General features: G+C 35.6%; 2 protein-coding genes across 4 annotated transcripts in view; both read left to right on the forward strand.

Annotated features, from left to right (window-relative positions):
• The first annotated feature begins 3,626 nt into the window (after positions 1–3,626).
• Positions 3,627–7,302, forward strand: LOC107746232 (neuropeptide FF receptor 1). The gene is given in 5 exon segments (XM_074560201.1): positions 3,627–3,783; positions 3,786–3,911; positions 4,206–4,305; positions 6,506–7,162; positions 7,164–7,302. Coding segments are annotated over 5 exon segments (1,179 nt in total).
• Positions 7,303–10,123: 2,821 nt separating this feature from the next.
• Positions 10,124–20,454, forward strand: part of bmp1b (bone morphogenetic protein 1b) — a 20,472-nt gene continuing 10,141 nt past the window's right edge. For 2 of the 3 annotated variants that reach the window (XM_016560343.1, XM_016560344.1), the window contains exons 1-6: positions 10,124–10,438; positions 14,858–14,968; positions 15,640–15,789; positions 16,041–16,158; positions 18,024–18,202; positions 18,378–18,483. In XM_016560343.1, coding sequence (XP_016415829.1) covers positions 10,303–10,438; positions 14,858–14,968; positions 15,640–15,789; positions 16,041–16,158; positions 18,024–18,202; positions 18,378–18,483 — 800 coding nt within the window. In that variant the 5' untranslated portion in view covers positions 10,124–10,302. Of the gene's footprint in view, positions 10,439–14,335; positions 14,773–14,857; positions 14,969–15,639; positions 15,790–16,040; positions 16,159–18,023; positions 18,203–18,377; positions 18,484–20,454 lie in introns of those variants that run through there. The other variant, XM_016560345.1, reaches the window with a different exon arrangement.

Genomic DNA, 20,454 nt, shown 5'->3' on the forward strand with positions numbered 1-20,454 from the left:
GTTCTTAAGTAGGTTGTTTTGTTGATGAATTTGTATTACGTACGTGGTTATTTGTGACTGTAAATTTTTGTAAATGTGGAATTTTATTGTAATTTTTGTATTTATAATGCAGTGCCAGTGCACCTGTTACTGGGAGTGAAGTTTGTGCTTTACATCAAGGACCACAATGGAAATAAGTTTTGTTTTAAACTTTATTGTGTTATCCTTGACGAATAGAGTGTATTCACTACTTTTTTGTCAAACAAACATAAACATAAAGTCTAATAAATGTTAAAATTGATATAATTAAACTGTAATGTTGAATGGCTATAGTCAATGGTTAACTATTAGTGGGAAAAAAACTATTTCATAGAGACATTAGTATTGGTATCAGCAGTGGTGGAAAGCCACTACTTTTTTTCAAAACTGATAGCATAGGCTGCATAAACTCGAAATTGGAGGTTGTCAAATTCTGAGGGGAAAAAAACGCTTAGGCTACTATTTTTCTCAGAATTGCGACTTTATATCACGCAAATCTGACTTTATAACTCGCAAATGCGAGATTATATCTCGTAATTCTGAGGAGAAAAAAAGTCAGAATTGTGAGTTTATATCACGCAAAAAAAAAAAGATGTGATGTGAACAGACTGGTTGTCTAAAATGCGACCACTTATATGCGACCATTTAAGCACCCAAGTTTGCCTAAAATTTAAATTTGTTGCTTACATTTACAAAATGCGCATACAGTAACAGAAATAAGTCTTTTTAATGAAAGTAAAGGTCCGTGTTTAATAAAAATGTCAATGCAATGAAAATATTTAATGACATTTTTGTTCAGTTTAGTTTTATATGCTAGGCTATTATATCCACATATTTTATAATGTCACAAACAATAATCTCAAGATTTGGGTTTTACATGATTCTTTGATTCCTTTGTAGTGGGGGTTTGTGAAGTGTACTAAAAACAAACATTTTCAAGTGTGTCCTCCAAATCGAGCCACAACCTAACCACTTTATATGTTAAGAAATTAATTCACTCAGCAACTCTACACCAGACAGCAAACTAGGCTACTAACAGTACTACTTCCCGGCAAACAGCTACTACTCCCCGTCGCTTCCTGTTGTTCTTTGTGACGAGTTGGGAGTGAGAACGTGTTGAATAATAAGTGTATCCTTATTAAGAGGAAATCTGTGTTTTTTCAGGACTGGATCGATGAACAAAGGTGTCTGGTCCATTGCACACATTATGGATGGGGATGGAAATTTTCTTGGTTATGATGATTTTTGTGAAAAATACAATATTATTTGTACTCCGGAATTATATGTATCTTTGTTGAAAGCTGTTACTGCTGGTTTGGTTCAGTTGATTAAAGGAGCATTGTGTTATTCACCTGTGATACCAAGATTAGGTAATCTAATCATCTCTGGTATTAATTTTACAGAGCAGAGCTGTAATAATAAGGTTTTAAGAACATTAGTAAATACACAGATTTTCCCTTCTAAAGAAGAAGACCCCTTGTTTATGATTTTCCTGAAGATAACGTGGTTCGAATTAGCACAAGATTTCTCTCTTTTCCACTTCTACCAAAGGTAAAAGTAGTTCAGTTTAAAATTATTAACGACATTTATCCCTGTAATGAGTTCCTCAGACACAGGTTTAATTTAAATTGTAATGGATGCACCTTTTGTGAAGCAGACATAGAGTCATTGGAACATTTGTTTTATTTATGCAAATTCTCTAAAAAATTATGGGATGACCTGTATGCTTGGTTAAAGGCAGGGTATGTGATTTTTCAAAAACACTTTAGAAAACTGATTCGGGCCGGAAGTATGTAATACCTGACTTTGATTTCAAAACTGTAAAATATTTGTCCTTTTGTCAGAATTGTGATGTTGAATTTTTGGTTAATAATATTGTGATTTTGGCCAATTACTTCATTCATAAATGCAGATTCTTTAATAACCCCCCCCCATTACTTTTCCTGAAAGATTTAATGGTCTTCTTCAAATCTTTAAAGCTCATGCGTCATAAAAAAAGCCCTTAAACTATGTAATCTTTTGAAGGTATTTTTTGATGTATTGTAGGTTTTTTCCCCCTGTATTTATTTGTTTTTCTTTCTTACTTACTTTCTTATGTTTATTTTGTTTATCTATGTATTTTTTGTTATGCTGCTATTTGGACTTCTTTGAATTGTATTAAGATGTTTCTTACTGTTGTTTATTTGGTATTTATGTTCTTCAAACAATAATAAAAAAAAAAACTCCCCGTCGCTTCCTGGTGGTTGGACATTCACTCCGAGTCGCCCCCTGTCGTTTCAAAAATGGTACAACGGCGAGCACGACTGTTTCACCGGAGAAGAGCGAAGCAGCGCGGTTTTTCCCCCCCGGCGCCCTGGTTAACAGGTGCATTCACAACGCACGTAGAGGCGGCAGCGCGTTGGAGGACTGTAGTAAAGCCACAGTGCATTATTCTTGTTCAAAACAGATCTGACTCTGATTTGACACGAAAAATAACACCATAATATAAAAAAAAGTGGGGTGTTCCGTTTTTCACAATAATCATATGACATTCAGCGCTGTGAAAATACATAAATAAATATAATACACCATTAGGCTACTAGGAGTTTCTGCCCAAACTGTTATAATATGCATATGTGTGTGGGACAGTAGGAGGGGGACACGGTCGCATCACAGCAGAGTTTGCTGCCCATCATAAATCAAAGCACGTTACAGACAGTGGTCGGGATGAGAACGCCTGAGAAAAAAGAAAAGAAAAAAAAAACACCTTGTCCGATTGGACGATAGGCTACTGTATTTGCAGTAGCGACACAAGCCGCGGTTCAGTGTAAAAGCACAACAAGCGCGTGCTGCTCCCGCTGTGATACGAACAGCTTCTGCGCTGATCTCTGCTTGCACCTGGGCAGAAGAAGAGCAAAGGCAAAGAAGAACCCAAAGAAGGCATAGAACCCAAATTGACAGTTGCGCATTGCAGTCGGAGAAGCCATTGCAGCACAGAACACAACAACCTGCTCATCAGACAAGTATTTCACGTGTCAGAAGCAACAGGTGAGCGATCCGTCTTTTTGATTGATGTAATTTTTTTGATACATATATATGTCGTAAGACTCTCCTATGGTGTTTGTTTTTATTGTATTCTCATAAAAAATAAGAAAAATACATTCATATTCTTTAGATGATGAGCTGATTTAAGTTTAGTGTTTGTACTTCGAATAATTCTCAACATGCACAACAGTGAAAAATATTGTTTCATGATTTTCTTATGTAGTTATTAAATCCTGTAAACCACTGAAAAGCATTGCATTATTTCAATATTAAATTAATATAAACCTGCTATTTTCATTATTTTACAACTCAAGTTTACACTACGCAAGCTCATAAATAAATCAAAGTCTTATTCCTGCTAGAATTACTTCACTAATGAATAATTGAACACAACAAGCTTATTTTTAGAACAAGAAAGTCCTTTTTGGTGTCGTTGAGATATTTTCAGCAATCAGATATCTTATTATCAATGAATTTTTGGACTTTCCTTTCAGTATTTCTGTGCAGCTTGTGTTTCATGTTTGATTAAACCAATGTGAATATTTTACCAGAATGGATTGTCATTTCTCTTTTCAAGATCCAGAATGAACAAAATGACCCTGAATCACAATGCTGTCAACTTCAGTTTGGCCAACTGCACGCTCCTGCCGTATTACATCCACTCGGCAGGGATGGCAGTCAGCTACATCCTCTCCTACCTGCTGGTGCTGCTGCTTTGTGTGGTGGGGAACGGACTTGTCTGCCGGTGGTCATTAGGAACCGCAACATGAGTTCGGTCACTAATCTCTTCATCCTGAACCTGGCCATTAGTGATCTGTTGGTGGGCATCTTCTGTGTGCCCACCACACTGATTGACAGCCTTATCTCAGGTCAGTGGGTCTCAGGTCATCATCATTACCATAATTATCAATATCACCTTCTTGGACCCACATTTCCAGGGTTCTCAGAAGCGGAATTCGTCAGTTGGGTAAAGTTCTATAATGGTGAACGGAAACTACAACTAATATATTTTTTTGTGTTCCCATTTGATCCAATGGCAACAGATAAAATCCACTTTATTGTTTCTATGACTTTTCAAAAGAGGGGAAAAAAAATCAAATCTGAAAAATATTTGATGAAACCGTTCCATTACATTCAGATTTCTTTCCTTGGTTTCTCCACAGGTTGGCCTTTTAGTCAGATCACCTGCACTATGAGCAACCTGATCCAGGGCATGTCAGTGTCTGCTTCTGTCTTCACCCTGGTTGCCATAGCAGTGGACAGGTAATGATTGGTTATTATAATAATTGAATATTTCCATATATATAAACATTTGATCGCATCAAAGCAGTCAGAGCTGTGAATTTACTTTTCAAGCTCAAAGCTCAAGGGCCCCATGTACTGTCACTCATTTTGACAGCTACATGTGTTTTGAATATTACACTTTTCTTTAGCGTGAACACTGAAAAAGTATTAGTTTGACAATAGACATACGAGGCTGAGTGCCTGCATTTTGAATCTATCACTTGATGTAAACATATAATGAAAAGCAAATAATGATTTTTATATTCATTGAATTTAGAGACAAGGTTAGAAACAACAACAACAAAAAAGTAAGAGCATCATACACCTGTTTTTCTGAGGCAGCACACTAGATGCCTCAGACAAGAAAATTAAATGTACACATTCCTTGCAAATGTGTAAGACACAAGAATCTAGAGCAGTGGTTTTCAACCTTTTTGACTTCATTGCCCATCCATTGTCCACAAAAATATTCAAATTTACATATCGTTTCCATTTGTTCATGAATTACTGAATAAAGGTGAAGAATAACAATAATTTACACCCGATAATTAAAAAAAAAAATTTGGCATAACTGCAAAACAATGTTTATTCATTATAAAAATGCTCATGGAGTGTAAAGTGGGGGGGAGTACATATGTTTTCCAGGTCTAGAGATCACACATTTAAAATTAGGCCAAGACTGTGGAAACCCTGGTTCTTCAAAGAAAGAAAAATACAATTTATGAGGGGGTTGGTTAAAGTAAGAAATAACCCTTTAGTTGTTTTAGCTGATTTTAATGCTTTTATCTTCATTTAAATCATTTTAAGTCATTTTGAGGCCAGACACGGATTCAAATTCAATCTAATATTTTTTTTAAACAAATAAACCAAACAAAATACTATTGAACTTGACAGGCAGTGATCACATAATTACACTGTATGGAAAAAGATGTTCAGTATGGAAAAAATTCATGCAATTTTTTGAACAACATGAGGGTTGGTAGTTTGTTTTCAGTTAAATATTTTTTTTAAAGTGTTTTTTTTTATTTTTTTATTAGATCTAATGTAAAGCTGTTCTTCAGTCAAATTTAAACAGCATTTTGAATCAGTGTTATTTTAGTATTATTTATATGCTATTATCGTTTTTATTAATAGTTTAAATGAGCTTTTTTGTATGTTTTCATTGTAATTTTTAAAAGTGTTTTTTTTATTTTTTATTAGATCTAATGTAAAGCTGTTCTTCAGTCAAATTTAAACAGCATTTTGAATCAGTGTTATTTTAGTATTATTTATATGCTATTATCGTTTTTATTAATAGTTTAAATGAGCTTTTTTGTATGTTTTCATTGTAATTTTTAGCAATTTAGTTATGTGCATATATTTTTTTTAAATATGACTATTTAGGTTTCATTTGTTTTTATTTTGATTTTTTTTGTGTGTGTGTGTGTCAGGGAACACAAACTCAGTTCGGTGGAACAACAGTGAATGATTTATTGATGATATCTGTGCACAAGGTAAGTAATAGCAATGACAACAGAGCAAGGGAGAGCAGTAATGTCCTTTAAGGATGTAAGTACACTGGCCAGGACACTCCTGGAAAAGAGATTTTCTTTTTCCTGGTTAAATAAAGTTAATAATAATAATAAAAGTAGCGCACACGCCAATGGTCTTGAGTCACTGTAGTAGTCAATGGTGGTAATATCATCTTACAGGTAGGTGACGAACACAATGGGGACTGGAGAAGGAGACCGGAGCTTCAGAGACAAGGAGAACAGTACACAAGGTAGGTATCCAGGTAAGTCAACTGTAGGCGTAAGTAGTCCTAGTCGTAGACCAGACAGCGACTGAATGAACAGGGCAAACTTAAATAGTGCTGGAGAGGAGTGCGGTCATTGATGACAGTGGCGATGATTAGAACTCAGGGGAATGTATTCGTTGTGAGAGAGTGCTGGTTCAAGTTTTATTTTAAGTTCATGTTTATTTATTTCTTGAAATTTAAGTGCTTCAATTGAAATGTATTTCAGTTAGTTGCCAAGACAGCATTATAATTTTCGTTTAATGTATTTGTTTTGTCTAATATTTATATTTATTTCAGCTTATTTTTAAATTAGCAAAATGTTTTTAATGATTTTATTCTTATTTAACAATAATAACCCTGTTTTGAATTGAGTATTTAAATATTAAGCTTGTCTCTTGACAGGTTTATGGGGATTGTTTACCCTTTCCATCACCGCCTGAGGCCTGCCACTGCATTCTTCGCCATCATCTTCATTTGGCTTCTTGCTTTTGCCATCATCTTTCCTTCTGCTGCAACCCTGACAGTCATCCATCTGGATGACATGTACATGGTCCAGGACAACCAGATGTATCCACTATTCGTGTGTTTTGAGGACTGGGCCAGAGCAGACATGCGGCGAGTCTATACCTTGGTCATCTTCGTCCAGGTGTACCTGGCCCCACTCGTACTCATATGCATCATGTACGGCTGCATCACTGCCAAACTCTCCAACAACCTACGTGAGAATCGAGTCCGATCCAGGAGGAGAATGAAAGTCATCAAGATGCTCATCATGGTTGCCATTCTCTTCATGGTCTCCTGGCTTCCGCTTTGGACTTTGATGCTCCTCACGGACTATCAGGATCTAGACCGCCAACAGATTGACTTCTTGAGCAGCTATCGTTTTCCCGTAGCTCATTGGCTGGCCTTCTTCAACAGTGGTGTTAATCCGATCATCTATGGCTTCTTCAACGAGAACTTTCGGAGGGGCTTCCAGGCCGCTGTGGCATGTGGCTCCTGCAGATCTTTTGTGTCGGAAATGCGTCACACACACTTTGCTCTCCTGCCCCCTAACAGAGTATGATGTGACCAGCGTGAGGAAAGAACGTTGCTTCGCTGTAATGCCTCAAGGGAGGGGTCATGGTATTCAGGGAATTCTCCTTGAGGACACGAATGGAATTACAGCTTCCCACAGAGTTCTTGGAGCCTGGATGGAGTGAATGGTGCAATCAAGGAGTTTATATACCAGGAGAAAGCTATAGCATTCCCAATTAGTTTGAAATGATGTCACACCAGTTCATTTTTCGATTTCGCTTAAAGTCTTTCAGGGCCTTTAACCAAATTCAGCGTATCCAAGAGAAGACGGTCTCATTTAGTGGTTTAGTTGAGATTTTACCACCGGACACTGGTTTTCCTTATTGAAAATTAGCTTGAAGGGTCCATGCTGAAGTGCAAAAAAAACAACTATGTTTTGACAGACACAGAGAACAGGATGTATCACACATGTCTGGGAATGAAAAAAAAAAATCTGTGCTCATGTATTAAATTGTACCTATTAAAAAGAATGTTGTAAATACAATACTTGGTTTGAGGAACATCAGGCCACAGGTGCCTATTTGTAGCAAATATTTACTGTAATATTTACCTTACTGTAAATAAAAAATATTAAAGATTTATTTATTTATGATTTTACATATGTGAATCTTAATTCACTCTCAATAACTTACTGTTGTGTGCTTCTATTTTGTCAGTAAAGATCTACACAGATGGAAACATTTCTGCAGTGTTTCCGATCCACTATGTTTTCTGGCTAGTAAATGTATAAAGTGTGTTAGACACCAATGGAAAAAGAAGGGCGGCAAACTTTCGTGTACATGATTATGTGTGGATATGTGGGAGGTATATTGTGCCCATTACTTTAGATAGAAGTGACATGTGTTGAAGGCAAATGCACAGAAAAAATTATGTTTTTGCATGTGTTATAATTTTATGTGGTGATGCCATGCTGTTATTCTTATATGAAAATAATTCTTATCAGTGTCAGTTCTGTTCTTGCCTTTTATTATTCACTTCAGAAAGTGTTATTTACGGTAGCCGAGAGAGCTCAAGGGCTGCAAATGATAAAACACATGCAAATAGAAAAAAACACCAACAAATTAAGAAAACATCTTCATCAGTTTGACAACACATGTGCTGCAAATGCTCGCAACACAACCAAATACAGCAGGGGTGTCAAACTCAATTCCTGGAGGGCCGGAGTTTAGAGTTGAGTTTTTTTGTATTTGGTCGAGTTGTGCATATTTGCAGCACGTTTCTGTATTTGGTTGTGTTGTGAGTATTTGCAGCACATGTGTTGTCAAACTGATGATGTTCTGTTAATTTGCTGGTGCTTTTTCTATTTGCATATGTTTTCTTAAGTTGCAGCGCGTTGAGCTCTCTCGGCTACCGTAGTTATTACCTCTGAAAGCACCAGATGTTATTTTGCTGATGTGTTTTCATGAATAATGCACACCTTTATACAAGTTCTAGGAATTATAGCTCAAGAAAAAAGTTACCTGACTGGAAAATAAAGTGATTTAATGTGTGAAATGGGACCTGTGAGTTTTTTTTATTGTAAATGTATCAATTACAAAAATATCATCTTCATTGCTTCTATTTTTGAATAAATTCACACATGCTCTGTTAATTGTAATAGCTTGTACCATGTTAGGATCCATTTTCACTCTTGGACATGTCATTTAGACGGGATGTCATGTCATCTTGTAGGGTTGTTCCAGACAGAAGTGCTTAAAAATAACCTCTTCACAGGGCCTTTCAAAATGAACTGATTGACACAGGTCTGAAGATTCTTTGTGTTAGAATCAGAAATCTCTCAGAAACAAAACGCACAAAAGCTGTCACTGGGTCATAACCCTTTCAAAGGTACGTCTTTGCATCTTATTTATCCCTAAAGGATGCATATTAGTACCTTAACCCCTTAACTGTCACTCACATTTTTGAACAGACGTGAAAGTGCACGATCCAAACTTAAATTTTACATATTAATACGTTGTGAATGGACACCGTCCCAGTGACAGCTTTTGTACCTTTTTTTTTTTTGAGAGTGTACGTCTGTGCCAGGTTTACCAAGTGTAATGTAATTTAATGCAAACATGCTGCAAACAAAATGTTGTGACAAGCCTTGATCTGTGAAGTTTTACAAAAATTGTTATTATTGTTATAATTGTTATGAACTTTTAAAAACATTTTAAACCCATAAATTGTTTTTGTACCTGGGTATTGCTGATGTTATACTGTAAGTCAATTTGTGCTGTTATTCTAATAAAGATTCTGAAAGGAAAAACAAAAAACAAAGTGACTTCTTTTTTTAAGCATGTTTTTTGGTTTGCATTCTAAAAGTGGATTTAGCACAGCAAATTAATATATAAAGATTTATAATTAGGCTTGGAAATATGTTGTAGTGCACTCTAAATAACTGTTATTTTTTAGCCCTACGCCCTGCCACCCTTCGATAGAATTTCGAATGGAACGCACCCTCACTTAGCCTAATAGGTCACCAAGGATCTTAACGACCAGAAATTAATTTTATTTAACAAGTCATAACATCTGTCAGGAAATTTTGAGAAATCTATAATAAATAGTAATGACTTTCCAAAACAGTGCCTGAATCGCATTTGATATAAAAAGCCCACTATTGCTCGCTCCCTGATTTTTTCCCCCCTAGGGCTGTCGTAATAGAGACAGGTTATTCCTCAGGAGGACACATTTTATATCTGTCAGCTAGCAGGGATATGTTATGATTGGTATTCCAAAGAAATATAAGATATTGCTACTATATGTGCAATCAAATTAATATAATTTGTTCAAATTGCGCCGGATTTTTATTTTAGACACAAGAGCGTTTTTCGGCTGCTGCTCTGGAGTGAAACGCACGAGTGAGTGTGCGCGTTCGCATTCTTCTCCCACACAGATGGGCTCAGGACGCGTTGAGTCCACTGACCTCCGATCTGTGATGTTTGGAAGCTTGATGCTGGTCCGAGTCCCGGGTGTGTGAGCGAATCACTGGACTAGAATAAAGACACTGAAGAGAGCAAAGCCTCGCTTCTCTAAACCCGCCTTCAGGTGAGCTCACATTTTCCCAAGTCCTTCCAAACTCCCACCGCAACCCGCAGCTCTCCGCCGGCTCCAGGTCCACATCTACATCCGCACTCATTCCCGTCATGAATTCCCTGTGGACATATTTGCTTATGTTCAATCTTCGGCTTTTGTTACCGATCGCATTGAAAGTGGATTCAAACTATCACACAGGTCCAGGAGAAAGTGATGAAGTTGACTACAAGGACCCATGCAAAGCTGGTAATATATAATAGGCTACACACAGTGTTTCTAAACTTTATAATCAAGAGTTTCTTTTTGTTGTTGATGTTATTTTGTTTTGTTTAATATTGCATTGTTTTATTTTAGTTATTTATTTAGCCTTGCTTTGGTTAATTTGTGATGTTTTGCTTAATGTTTTCTTTTGATTAAAGTTGTTTTGTTTTGGTTAAAGTTGTTATATTTGTTTTATGTTTAGTTTTGGTTAACATTTTGTTTTATGTTTTGTTACGTTTTGTTATGTTTTGTTAGCCTTACACTGTTTTGTGTTATTTCGCTGTGTGTTGTTGTGCTGTGTTGTTTGTGTGGCTTTGTTGACAGCATGAGATCTAGGACAAGTGAATGGGATCCTGGTGATTCGGCACCTCCCCCTATCCCAACTCAGAAATCTGCATCCTCAGGCAGAGCGTGTAGAACTAACCTAATTTACAGCACTAAATGTACTTTACAAGCTTGAGTTACCTAACCAAGTTTTGATGGTCTGTAGAAGTTTCAACTATGTCTCACAAAAAGCAGAGGGCAAATCTTTGTTACAGCAGTGGACAGCTGGCAACTGAATAGACAGCCAATTAAATGCTGGACTAAATTTAATATTTCACATGTCCCCATGTTCAAACAGCACTTTGCAAATTGAAACAAAAAGTTTTAATGCTTTCACAAGAAAAATAATCATAAACACTAATTTTGTTATATATTTTTTGTTATATATGCTATTATTTTATTTATTTCTTGAGTGGAAAATTTATGATGACATTTTAACTTTGCTAATTATTTCAGCACATTTTCCACCTGCTTAGAGGCAACGTTACTGAGCCAGTGACGAAGCATATGTGATTTTCACCTGCTGACAAACTCATTAACCTGTAATATTAAATAGATTTTGAGTGCTCACCAAGAAATATTTATAATGCACCCAATTTAATTGTTCAAAGCACAGAAGTACAATTTAAAAAATAATAATAAAAATCAGTTGAAAGGGATTTGAGTGTACATTCAGCGTTTCGGATGATTGTTCATTACCCTCACAGCATGAAGTGGACGTTAGGTCACTGAAACCTGTCAGGAATTTGGTTTGGCCCAACCAGTATTAAACTGAGACAGTTAATTTGATGCTAACAAATAGAAGTATTGACACAAAAGAGAACAGCAGATTTTAAATCTGAAGGCCTTTGTTTGCATCCTTTTTGCAAAAGCTTTCAGAAAGGAAATTGTTTGGATTGAGACTGAGGTGATTGTGAAAGGTTAAATCAAATGTCTTTAAAGCTTTACAGTGTGGGCTCAATAGTATGAACCCTCCCTAGATTACACTACACACAGAATTAGTACTTTAAGTAGCATAATACATCTGTTGTTGAAAATGAATATTTATTTAACATTTTCTGTTGATTTAAATATTTGATTTCTGATTAATTACGATTAACCACTCAATATTATTGGATGAATTATGTGCTATGTGATTTTCAAGTACAGTAAATAGATTTTAACAGGGAGAGTACAGAAAGTAAAATTGTGAATGATGGAGTTCCACAGGGTAGTGTACATGGCCCTCTTTTGTTTTTATTATATACAAATGATATTCAGGCTGTATGTGAGTGTAAAATGTTATTATATGCTAATGATTCTGCTCTATTAGTTTCAGATAAGGAGACTAGTAAAATTCAGGAGAAGTTAGGTCTGAAAATAAGCTTTTAATAGATCTTGGCAAAACAAAATATATTCTTTTTGGGTCTAAATTTAAATTACGAAATGTAGACAAGTTGGCAGTCAAGGTTGATGATTATGTATTATCAAATAAAGCATCAATCAATTATCTCGGTTGTGTTCAGGATAATAATTTAAGTGGAGTAATTATGGCATGGAAAGTTTAGGCAAAGATAATGCTAGGATTACATTTCTAGTACTTGTTACAGGCCTAGTACAATGACATTTTGAGTATGCATGAAGTTCTTAGATGACCGATTTATCTAGTGTGTGGATGGCAAAGGTACAACAATCACAAAATAAATGGATGAAAATAGTCTTAAGGCTTCATTGTTTTACACATGTGGATAATAGCCATTTTTGGCAGCTCGGATGGTTACCAATTGAAAGAAGAGTAGCATTCCTGAAATTAAAAATGGTACATAAAATAATTAATAATAGAGCCCCAGTATATTTTACTTCATATTTTTCACGGGTCAATTTAAGACGTGGATTTTATGCTAGAAAGTGTAATGGATCTTAATCTATGTAGGTGTAGGACTTTGTATGTTCAGAGGTCATTTGCATATACAGGTGTACAGGAGTGGAATAAGTTGCCATTGGACATTAAGGTTTTAACGAATACTGTCGGTTTTAGTACAAGAGTGAAGAGACTGTTTTTAGATAATCTTAATAGAACTGATTTGCAGTTTGGTTGTGTGTGTATAATTGTAAAGTATTTTATTTTGTATGAATTGGTTGTATGGGTACTAGTGTGGAGATATATGCCAACAAAACCATAGCGGTCATTTGCATATACAGGTGTACAGGAGTGGAATAAGTTGCCATTGGACATTAGTCAAGTCAAGTCACCTTTATTTATATAGCGCTTTTAACCGGTTTTAGTACAAGAGTGAAGAGACTGTTTTTAGATAATCTTAATAGAACTGATTTGCAGTTTGGTTGTGTGTGTATAATTGTAAAGTATTTTATTTTGTATGAATTGGTTGTATGGGTACTAGTGTGGAGATATATGCCAACAAAACCATAGTCATGAGAATGATTTTCTAAAATCAAGAACCACAATGGAAATAAGTTAATGCAACTTTATTGTGTCATCCTTGACAAATGTGTTGCTGCTTTTTATGTAAAATAAACTCAATTTCACTTGTGATTGTAAAATGATTTCTCATTAGTCATATTGATCTTCTTTTATACGGACATGGGGAACATATTGTGGGGAGGCTCTACTTGAGATGTTCTGTCAATGTATTGACTGTCATCTCAATACGGGTGAAGTTTTGATGGCTTTTATTGGCTCTGCACTTTCAGTTTTGAGCAGAACAGCAGGGACGGTGCTAATAGTGACACATGGCCATTAATCTGTCAAGCTGTTTAGACTGCAGGTTAAATTTAACCCTTAATTGGGAACTGCATCACCTCAAAATTGGTATGCTGTGACTTGTTTCTTTATTCTTTTGACACATAGAGAACAGTGTGACTGTATGTCTTTATATGCATGTTCATAGATTTGTCAGCTTTGGTTGAAAACCTCAAAGGAGGCATCAACATGCTTATTTATGGGGTATTGTGTTGTTAGGTTTGTTTAGCAAATGTTTCAAGCTTAAGATGTCCTGCCAGGCTAAAATAATAAGTGTTCCCTGCTGCCGCAGAGTACATAAAACAATGAAAAAACACTTCTGCTGCTAGATCACAAATCCCAGACAGTGAGTGTTCACAGCCAAGCAGAGTTATGTTTTTACAGAATGTAAATGATGAAAATAATCAGTAGACCCCATGATATCAAAAAAATATTTATTGCTTTTAGTTCTTATTAGCTCTCTGAAAAGTTGACAAAATTAACTTAAAATGTTCTTGAGAAAAAAATAATAATTTTATTAGCATTTCGATATACCCAATGTTCTCCTCCTATCAATAAGAGGTACATCAAAGCAGGAAAAAAGAAATGTAAATGTGAAAGTCTTCATTTCTCCTTTCGCTTTTGGAAAATGTTTTAATATACAAATACATTGGTTTGAAGATAGTGGTGACTTAAATATTAAAGCTCTAGCGAATCTAAAGGATTATAGACCAAACAAACAAGACAATTAACACAGAAGTTGTAGGTTTTATCGCAAAGGGGATATGAGAAAGTTACTACAATCACAAACTTGAGAAAAGCACATAACTTTTGGTCAAGGGACCATCCATGCAATTGCTGCGCTGTAAATCCCAGGAAAATGGAAAGTGTCTGCTGAAAGAGAGCTAATAAGTTCTTAGAAAAGGTAAGACATAGAATAATTAGAGTGCATTTACAGCTGTAAAGTGCCTTTCAAACACCTGTGCCATATAATGAATGGCTTCTGCCTGAATTGCATAGTGTTCATTAGAATAGCCCTAAGTCACTGTAGTTTTTTTTCGGATGTTGTTGCTGGCATGTGGTTCCTTTTCAGCATCTCATCACATCCTGACTGGCCTGTATGGGAGCGAATCCATTAAAAGTCAGCGTTGAGACTGGCAAACAAGTTGCAGCTGTGACTTCAGAGAGCTATTGTGACTTTAACCTTACAACCCCCAGATTTAGTTTCTGGGGACCTGTTCACAGCTACATTAAGCTGGGCTGAATGCTTCTCATGGTGAGGTTTTTCCCTCATCAGTCTCAGAGGGTTGCATGCCGCTTGAGAAATTCACCTGGTGATGTGTTCTCACTCTCTGTTTTAGCTGCTTTTCTGGGCGACATTGCCTTAGATGAGGAGGACTTGCGCTTACTTAAAGCCAACTTAATGGATGCTACAGAGAATGACTCTTCTAACTTCTCTATACCTGATTCAGGTGAGTATGGTTATAAAGCACAGACTGTTGCTTCTATGCGATGATATTCAGTGCTGGGTAGTAACTGATGACATCATTTGTATACAGTAATTAGATAATTTTAAAGTGATATTTAACACCATATTTGCATGATCACAGTTCTCAGATGGTCACATAAAATTCAGGTAAACAAAATATTGCATCATTTTTAGTGTTCACGTGTTTTATTTAGATTTTTCTTATTTTAAAATGATATATTTTAACGTTACATTGTTATTATTTAATTCATTATTAACTTTTTTGTCAACTCACACACTACCTGCACTTCCTTCACAAACCCCATTAATGTAATGTTTAATACACTGTTGTTGAAAACAATGGAATATTTTCTTTCAATTTTTATTTTTAGATCAATATGGTACAAAATAATACTGTTCCAATCTGTGTGATATTAAAATCTATGAGCTAGGTCAAAAGTAATCTAAAAGTAATCCAAAAAAATAATCAGATTATATTAATGTGTAATCTAATAGAATGTTACATAATTTACATCATGTAATCTGTAATTAAATCCACCCAGCATCGATGATTAAATACTTTAATCTGTGCAATCAGGCCTTTACAAACTTTATAAAACATTTTGAGTAAAGCAGAGAACTATATTTTTGTCTGAAGTATTGTCTTTGCCATAGCAAACAGATCCTCAGCTAATGTCAATGCAAAGGCTGACCCAGTTTTGGCCAATCAAAGCCTCCTACGCAGACGGAGAGCAGCCACAGCCAGACCTGAGAGAGTCTGGCCGGATGGCATAATACTCTATATTATTAGTAGCAACTTCAGTGGTAAGTCTCCATATTTTTGTTTTGTTTTGTGCTTTTTTACATGCTCTCTTAATATTCCAGTGTAGTGTAATTTATCCAACCTCACTTAACTTCACACAAAATGTTAATTTTGCCGTAAGCCTGACACTAATCCTAATTGTTTTTAAAATTGTTTTCTTTAAGTCTTAATATCCTTTGTAATTTTTCATTAGTCAGTTGGCTCAACTCAAAAGTGTTATCTAGATTTACTGATTTAAACCAAACCCCTGTAGGCAGCCAGCGAGCCATTTTCAAGCAAGACATGCGTCACTGGGAGAAACACACTTGCGTGACCTTCATGGAAAGAAGCACAGAGGAGAGCTACATCGTCTTTACTATCAGGCCATGTGGGTAAGTTCACGTCTTGCCTGTCTCTGTGGAGAGACAACTGTTGCTCACCATTAATGTCTCTCCAAACATGTTGATTAGTCCAATTTCTCCCTCAGTCCCTGATGCACAGAAACGCACCTCTCTGCCAGCATTCAAAATCTCCAATCTTTTCAGCAGTTTTCTTTATCTGGTTTTCTATAGGCACCGACTGCACACACAAGTTTTCTTCTAGAGCAAATCTGGCTCCCAGCAGATAGTGCTGCAATGTTGTTTGTGTCTGTTTCTGGGTGATGCTTTTTTTCTGATTGCGTTCTTTCTGATTTTATTATACGCTTTTTTTTCAAGTCACCATGAATTGCCATTCACAACAAATTTTTAACTCATATTCAACGAGACTTTATATAGACACGTAATGCAGCCAGAACTAATGTGAATTTGCGAAATCAAATTCTTGGCTATTGGTTTATTTTAAAACATAATTTATTCCTGTAATGCAAATGTAGTGATGTTGTCAAAACGTCACCATCATTAATTAGGTGGCCAATGAGCGACTGCCCGGTTAGGGTATATAAGTTGGTTGGTTCTGCCTCTTGGAGTGCGTCATGGTTGAGTGAAAACCGTGATTCTTTTCTTTTCAGGATTCTTTGATTTCTTCAGGATTGGCATTTATTAGAAATATAAATCTTTTGTAAAGTTATAAATATCTTTCCCATCACTTTTGATCAATTTAATGCAGTTTTTTTTTTACTGACCTCAAACTTTTGAACTGGATGTTTCCTGTTTTTCTTTCTTTGGATCTATGACATTGGTGTGTGCCGGCTGTGGGTTTTAATTAATATCAGCCAATTCTTTTAGCCTTAATAAAAGATTGTTTGTATTCAGTGGAGATTCACGCCTCTTGCTCTTTTCATGTGGAACGTATTTGCGTGTCCTTATTTGGGTTATTTTCCCCGGTATTTTGGGGTGGCGTAGTCTCGGTAACGGGGCCACTTGCTACACAAAGCTGAATTTTCAGCATCATTACTCCAGTCTTCAGTGTCACATGATCCTTTAGAAATCATTCTGATATACTGATTTGCTGCTCAAGAAACATTTATTATTTTGTGAAAACCGTGATTCTTTGATTTCTTCAGGATTGGCATTTATTAGAAATAGAAATCTTTTGTAAAGTTATAAATATCTTTCCCATCACTTTTGATCAATTTAATGCAGTTTTTTTTTTACTGACCTCAAACTTTTGAACCATAAGTGAGCACTCAGAACATCTTAGCAACCATGTAGCAACAACCTGGCATTCATCTACAGCAAATTGTGTAAGCAAGCACCATTCCAACTAGACCTTCTAGTTTTCTAGTGTTTTTTTGTTTTTTTTAATCAAATGGTTTACCACCTAGGCTTTTTTAGCACTGAATGAATGATTGACTGTGAGTGTACTGTATGTGTGGCTATTAGTAAAAAGAAGGACCTTGCTGAAGTTTTCATGGCTCTGACAGCCACGGCGTCACTACACCACAGTTCCCCAAACAGTAGTCCTTGTGCTGCCTGTGACAAAAACATCCTCGCTTCAGATTCAGTCAGCACAAAGCCTTATTTTCTCAGCAGAGGCAGATCCTCCTGACCTCAAGGTCTGAATGCCTGTAGAGTTTGCTGCATTCAGCTCATCGTGTGTCTCCTTTGAATTGAGCTAAACTTTGTTGAAATTTAATAAATCAAAAGACTGAATGATGAAGGATGAACCTGATGGTTGGCCCTCGGCAGAAATCGGCAAGCTAAGGGGCACAGGGACCGAAGTGACCGGTCCAACATTAATTCACCATCTATTTACCAAATGTGTCTGCAAAACAGGTCCAAAAGTGTTTTCTAACCCCAGGTTGGCTTCATTGAAGGTGCTGCTCATTTGTCGGGCGGAGAGGTGGAGGTCCCCAGGCTATATCTATCGGGAAGAACTGTGACAAGTTTGGCATCGTGGTGCATGAACTCGGACACGTCATTGGATTCTGGCACGAGCACACACGACCCGACCGGGACGAGCATGTTGACATATTTAGAGAAAACATCCAACCTGGTACAGTAACTATCTAAACCTCTGCTACAAACTACTGTAGAATGACTTCTTATACTGTATATGCTTTAGCCAGAATTGTAACTTTTACGCATTATACTATATCTAAAATCCAGGATAATTCTTAATTGCGTGGCATTTAGTAAAAGTGTGATAAAGGCTATGTTGTACTTTATAGGTCAGGAGTACAATTTCATAAAGATGGAGCCAGATGATGTGGATTCGCTCGGGGAGGTTTACGACTTTGACAGTATCATGCATTACGCCAGAAACACCTTTTCCAGGTTTGGACTCAAGCCTTTAATGCCACTTGTACACAAGAAGATATTGTTATTGTAGAGATAATTGGATAATATATAACATACACTGAAGTAAACGGTAACACTTTACAATAAGGTGTCATTGGTTAACATTAGTTAATGTATTAACTAACATGAACTAACAATGAACAATACATTTGTATTTGTTAATGTTAGTTAATGAAAATACAGTTATTCATTGTTTGTTCATGTTGTTCAAAGTGCTTTAACTAATGTTAACAAATACAACTTTTGATTTTAATTATGTAAGAGTAAATGTTGAAATTAACATTAACTAAGATCAATAAATGCTGTAGAATTATTGTTCATGCTTAGTTCATGTTAACTAATACAGTTAACTACTGTTAACAAATGAACCTTATTGTAAAGTGTTACCAAATAAATTTGGTGTAGAAACAGTTTTCACTCAGAAAGACTGAATGAAATAGTATGTTCTTGTAAATGTACTCCAGTAATCATTTTTATTTACAACTTAAGTAGTGTACAAATTAATACAAATTCTGCTAAATATCACTTCAATCTGATCAATCTCTAATTATGCTCTGTATGTTGACTGAAAAATCAACCATTATTTGTTCTCCAGCATATTAAACAAAAATAAAAATACAGATATTAATTTCACTGCACTAATTATAAATGACAGAGACATCAGTGCATGTGTCTTGTTTTAAAGACAAGCGTTGAGCTGATGGGACAGACCAGGACTTGAGGACTTGGCGCTCTCACAGACTGCTGACTAACCTGTTGTTAGTGGCTTGAGGATGGAGGTTCAGCCAGCTGCTTTGAGGGGGCCTGTTGTTTAGGACACGCAGGAAGGAATTCAGACAGGGAGCCAAGGCTGAAGTGCAGATAGACTTTTTGGTAGAGTGTCCTTTGGTCAGCTCTCTTGGGTCTCACAAAGCTGCTCTGAATTGACCATATTGAAAACTTGCAGACAGTTTGGAAACAGTGAGGATAATGCTGTTGTAGTCTTAACCAGAAAGAATTTATTTTCAAGGTTGTTGTGGTCAGCTTCTGTAAAAAGTCAACATTACTCTGTATTACTATAGTCAGTGTTCCCACGGTCATGAAAATGTCATTATTTTATTTTATTTCATTGTTTTATTTTAATTTATTATTTTATGGTTTGTTACTATTCTGTATAATGTGTTTAAGTTTTGTTTGAACACAACATACAGTATTATATATATATATATATATATATAATGTATGTATGTACAGTATATATATATTGTGTATATATATGCATATGTATATATTTCCTTTGGATATTTGCTTTGTTAAAATTTTTCTAGTTTTCTAAACTATTTTATGAGCTTGATATTGCTCATAAGCCAATGCTGTTCACTTTGTGATTTCTTTCCTTTGAGTTAGTTATTAATCAGTCAAATGTAGTCACAAACTGATTTAAATGATTCAGTAGCAAACAGGTCTGAATCAAAATGATTTAAAAAAATCCTTAAAGGTCATGCACTCTCAGAAACAATGTTCAAAACTGGGGTTGGACCCTTTCAAAAGGTGCTAATATGTACCCTTTTTTCTCACTTCATTTGTAAATTTTCAAGTATTACAAAATGTTTCAATATTTCAAAAATACAGGTTGAATAACATTTTGATGTGACTATATATAAAGAAATGGGAACAGAATAAAAATTGGAAACTAAGAAACTATCAAAATAAGAAACTATGTACCTTTTAAGGTACCAATATACCATTTGGGGATATATAAGCAGATCTGGGTACATTACTTACAAATTGCAGTCCATTGCTAATTACAGTTTACATGAACAAGAGAAAGAAAATGTATTCCATTTTTAGAAAATGTAAAAGAGAAAAAGAAGAAATAAGGAGAATCAATAAATTACGAGTAAGTTATTGCCATTGTGTGAACAGTGTAATCATGTAATTCATAAAAATGTAACTGTCATCTGATTA

Source organism: Sinocyclocheilus rhinocerous, unplaced genomic scaffold, assembly GCF_001515625.1.
Source record: "Sinocyclocheilus rhinocerous isolate Xijiao unplaced genomic scaffold, SAMN03320098_v1.1 scaffold4545, whole genome shotgun sequence".
Taxonomy (NCBI): Eukaryota; Metazoa; Chordata; class Actinopteri; order Cypriniformes; family Cyprinidae; genus Sinocyclocheilus; species Sinocyclocheilus rhinocerous.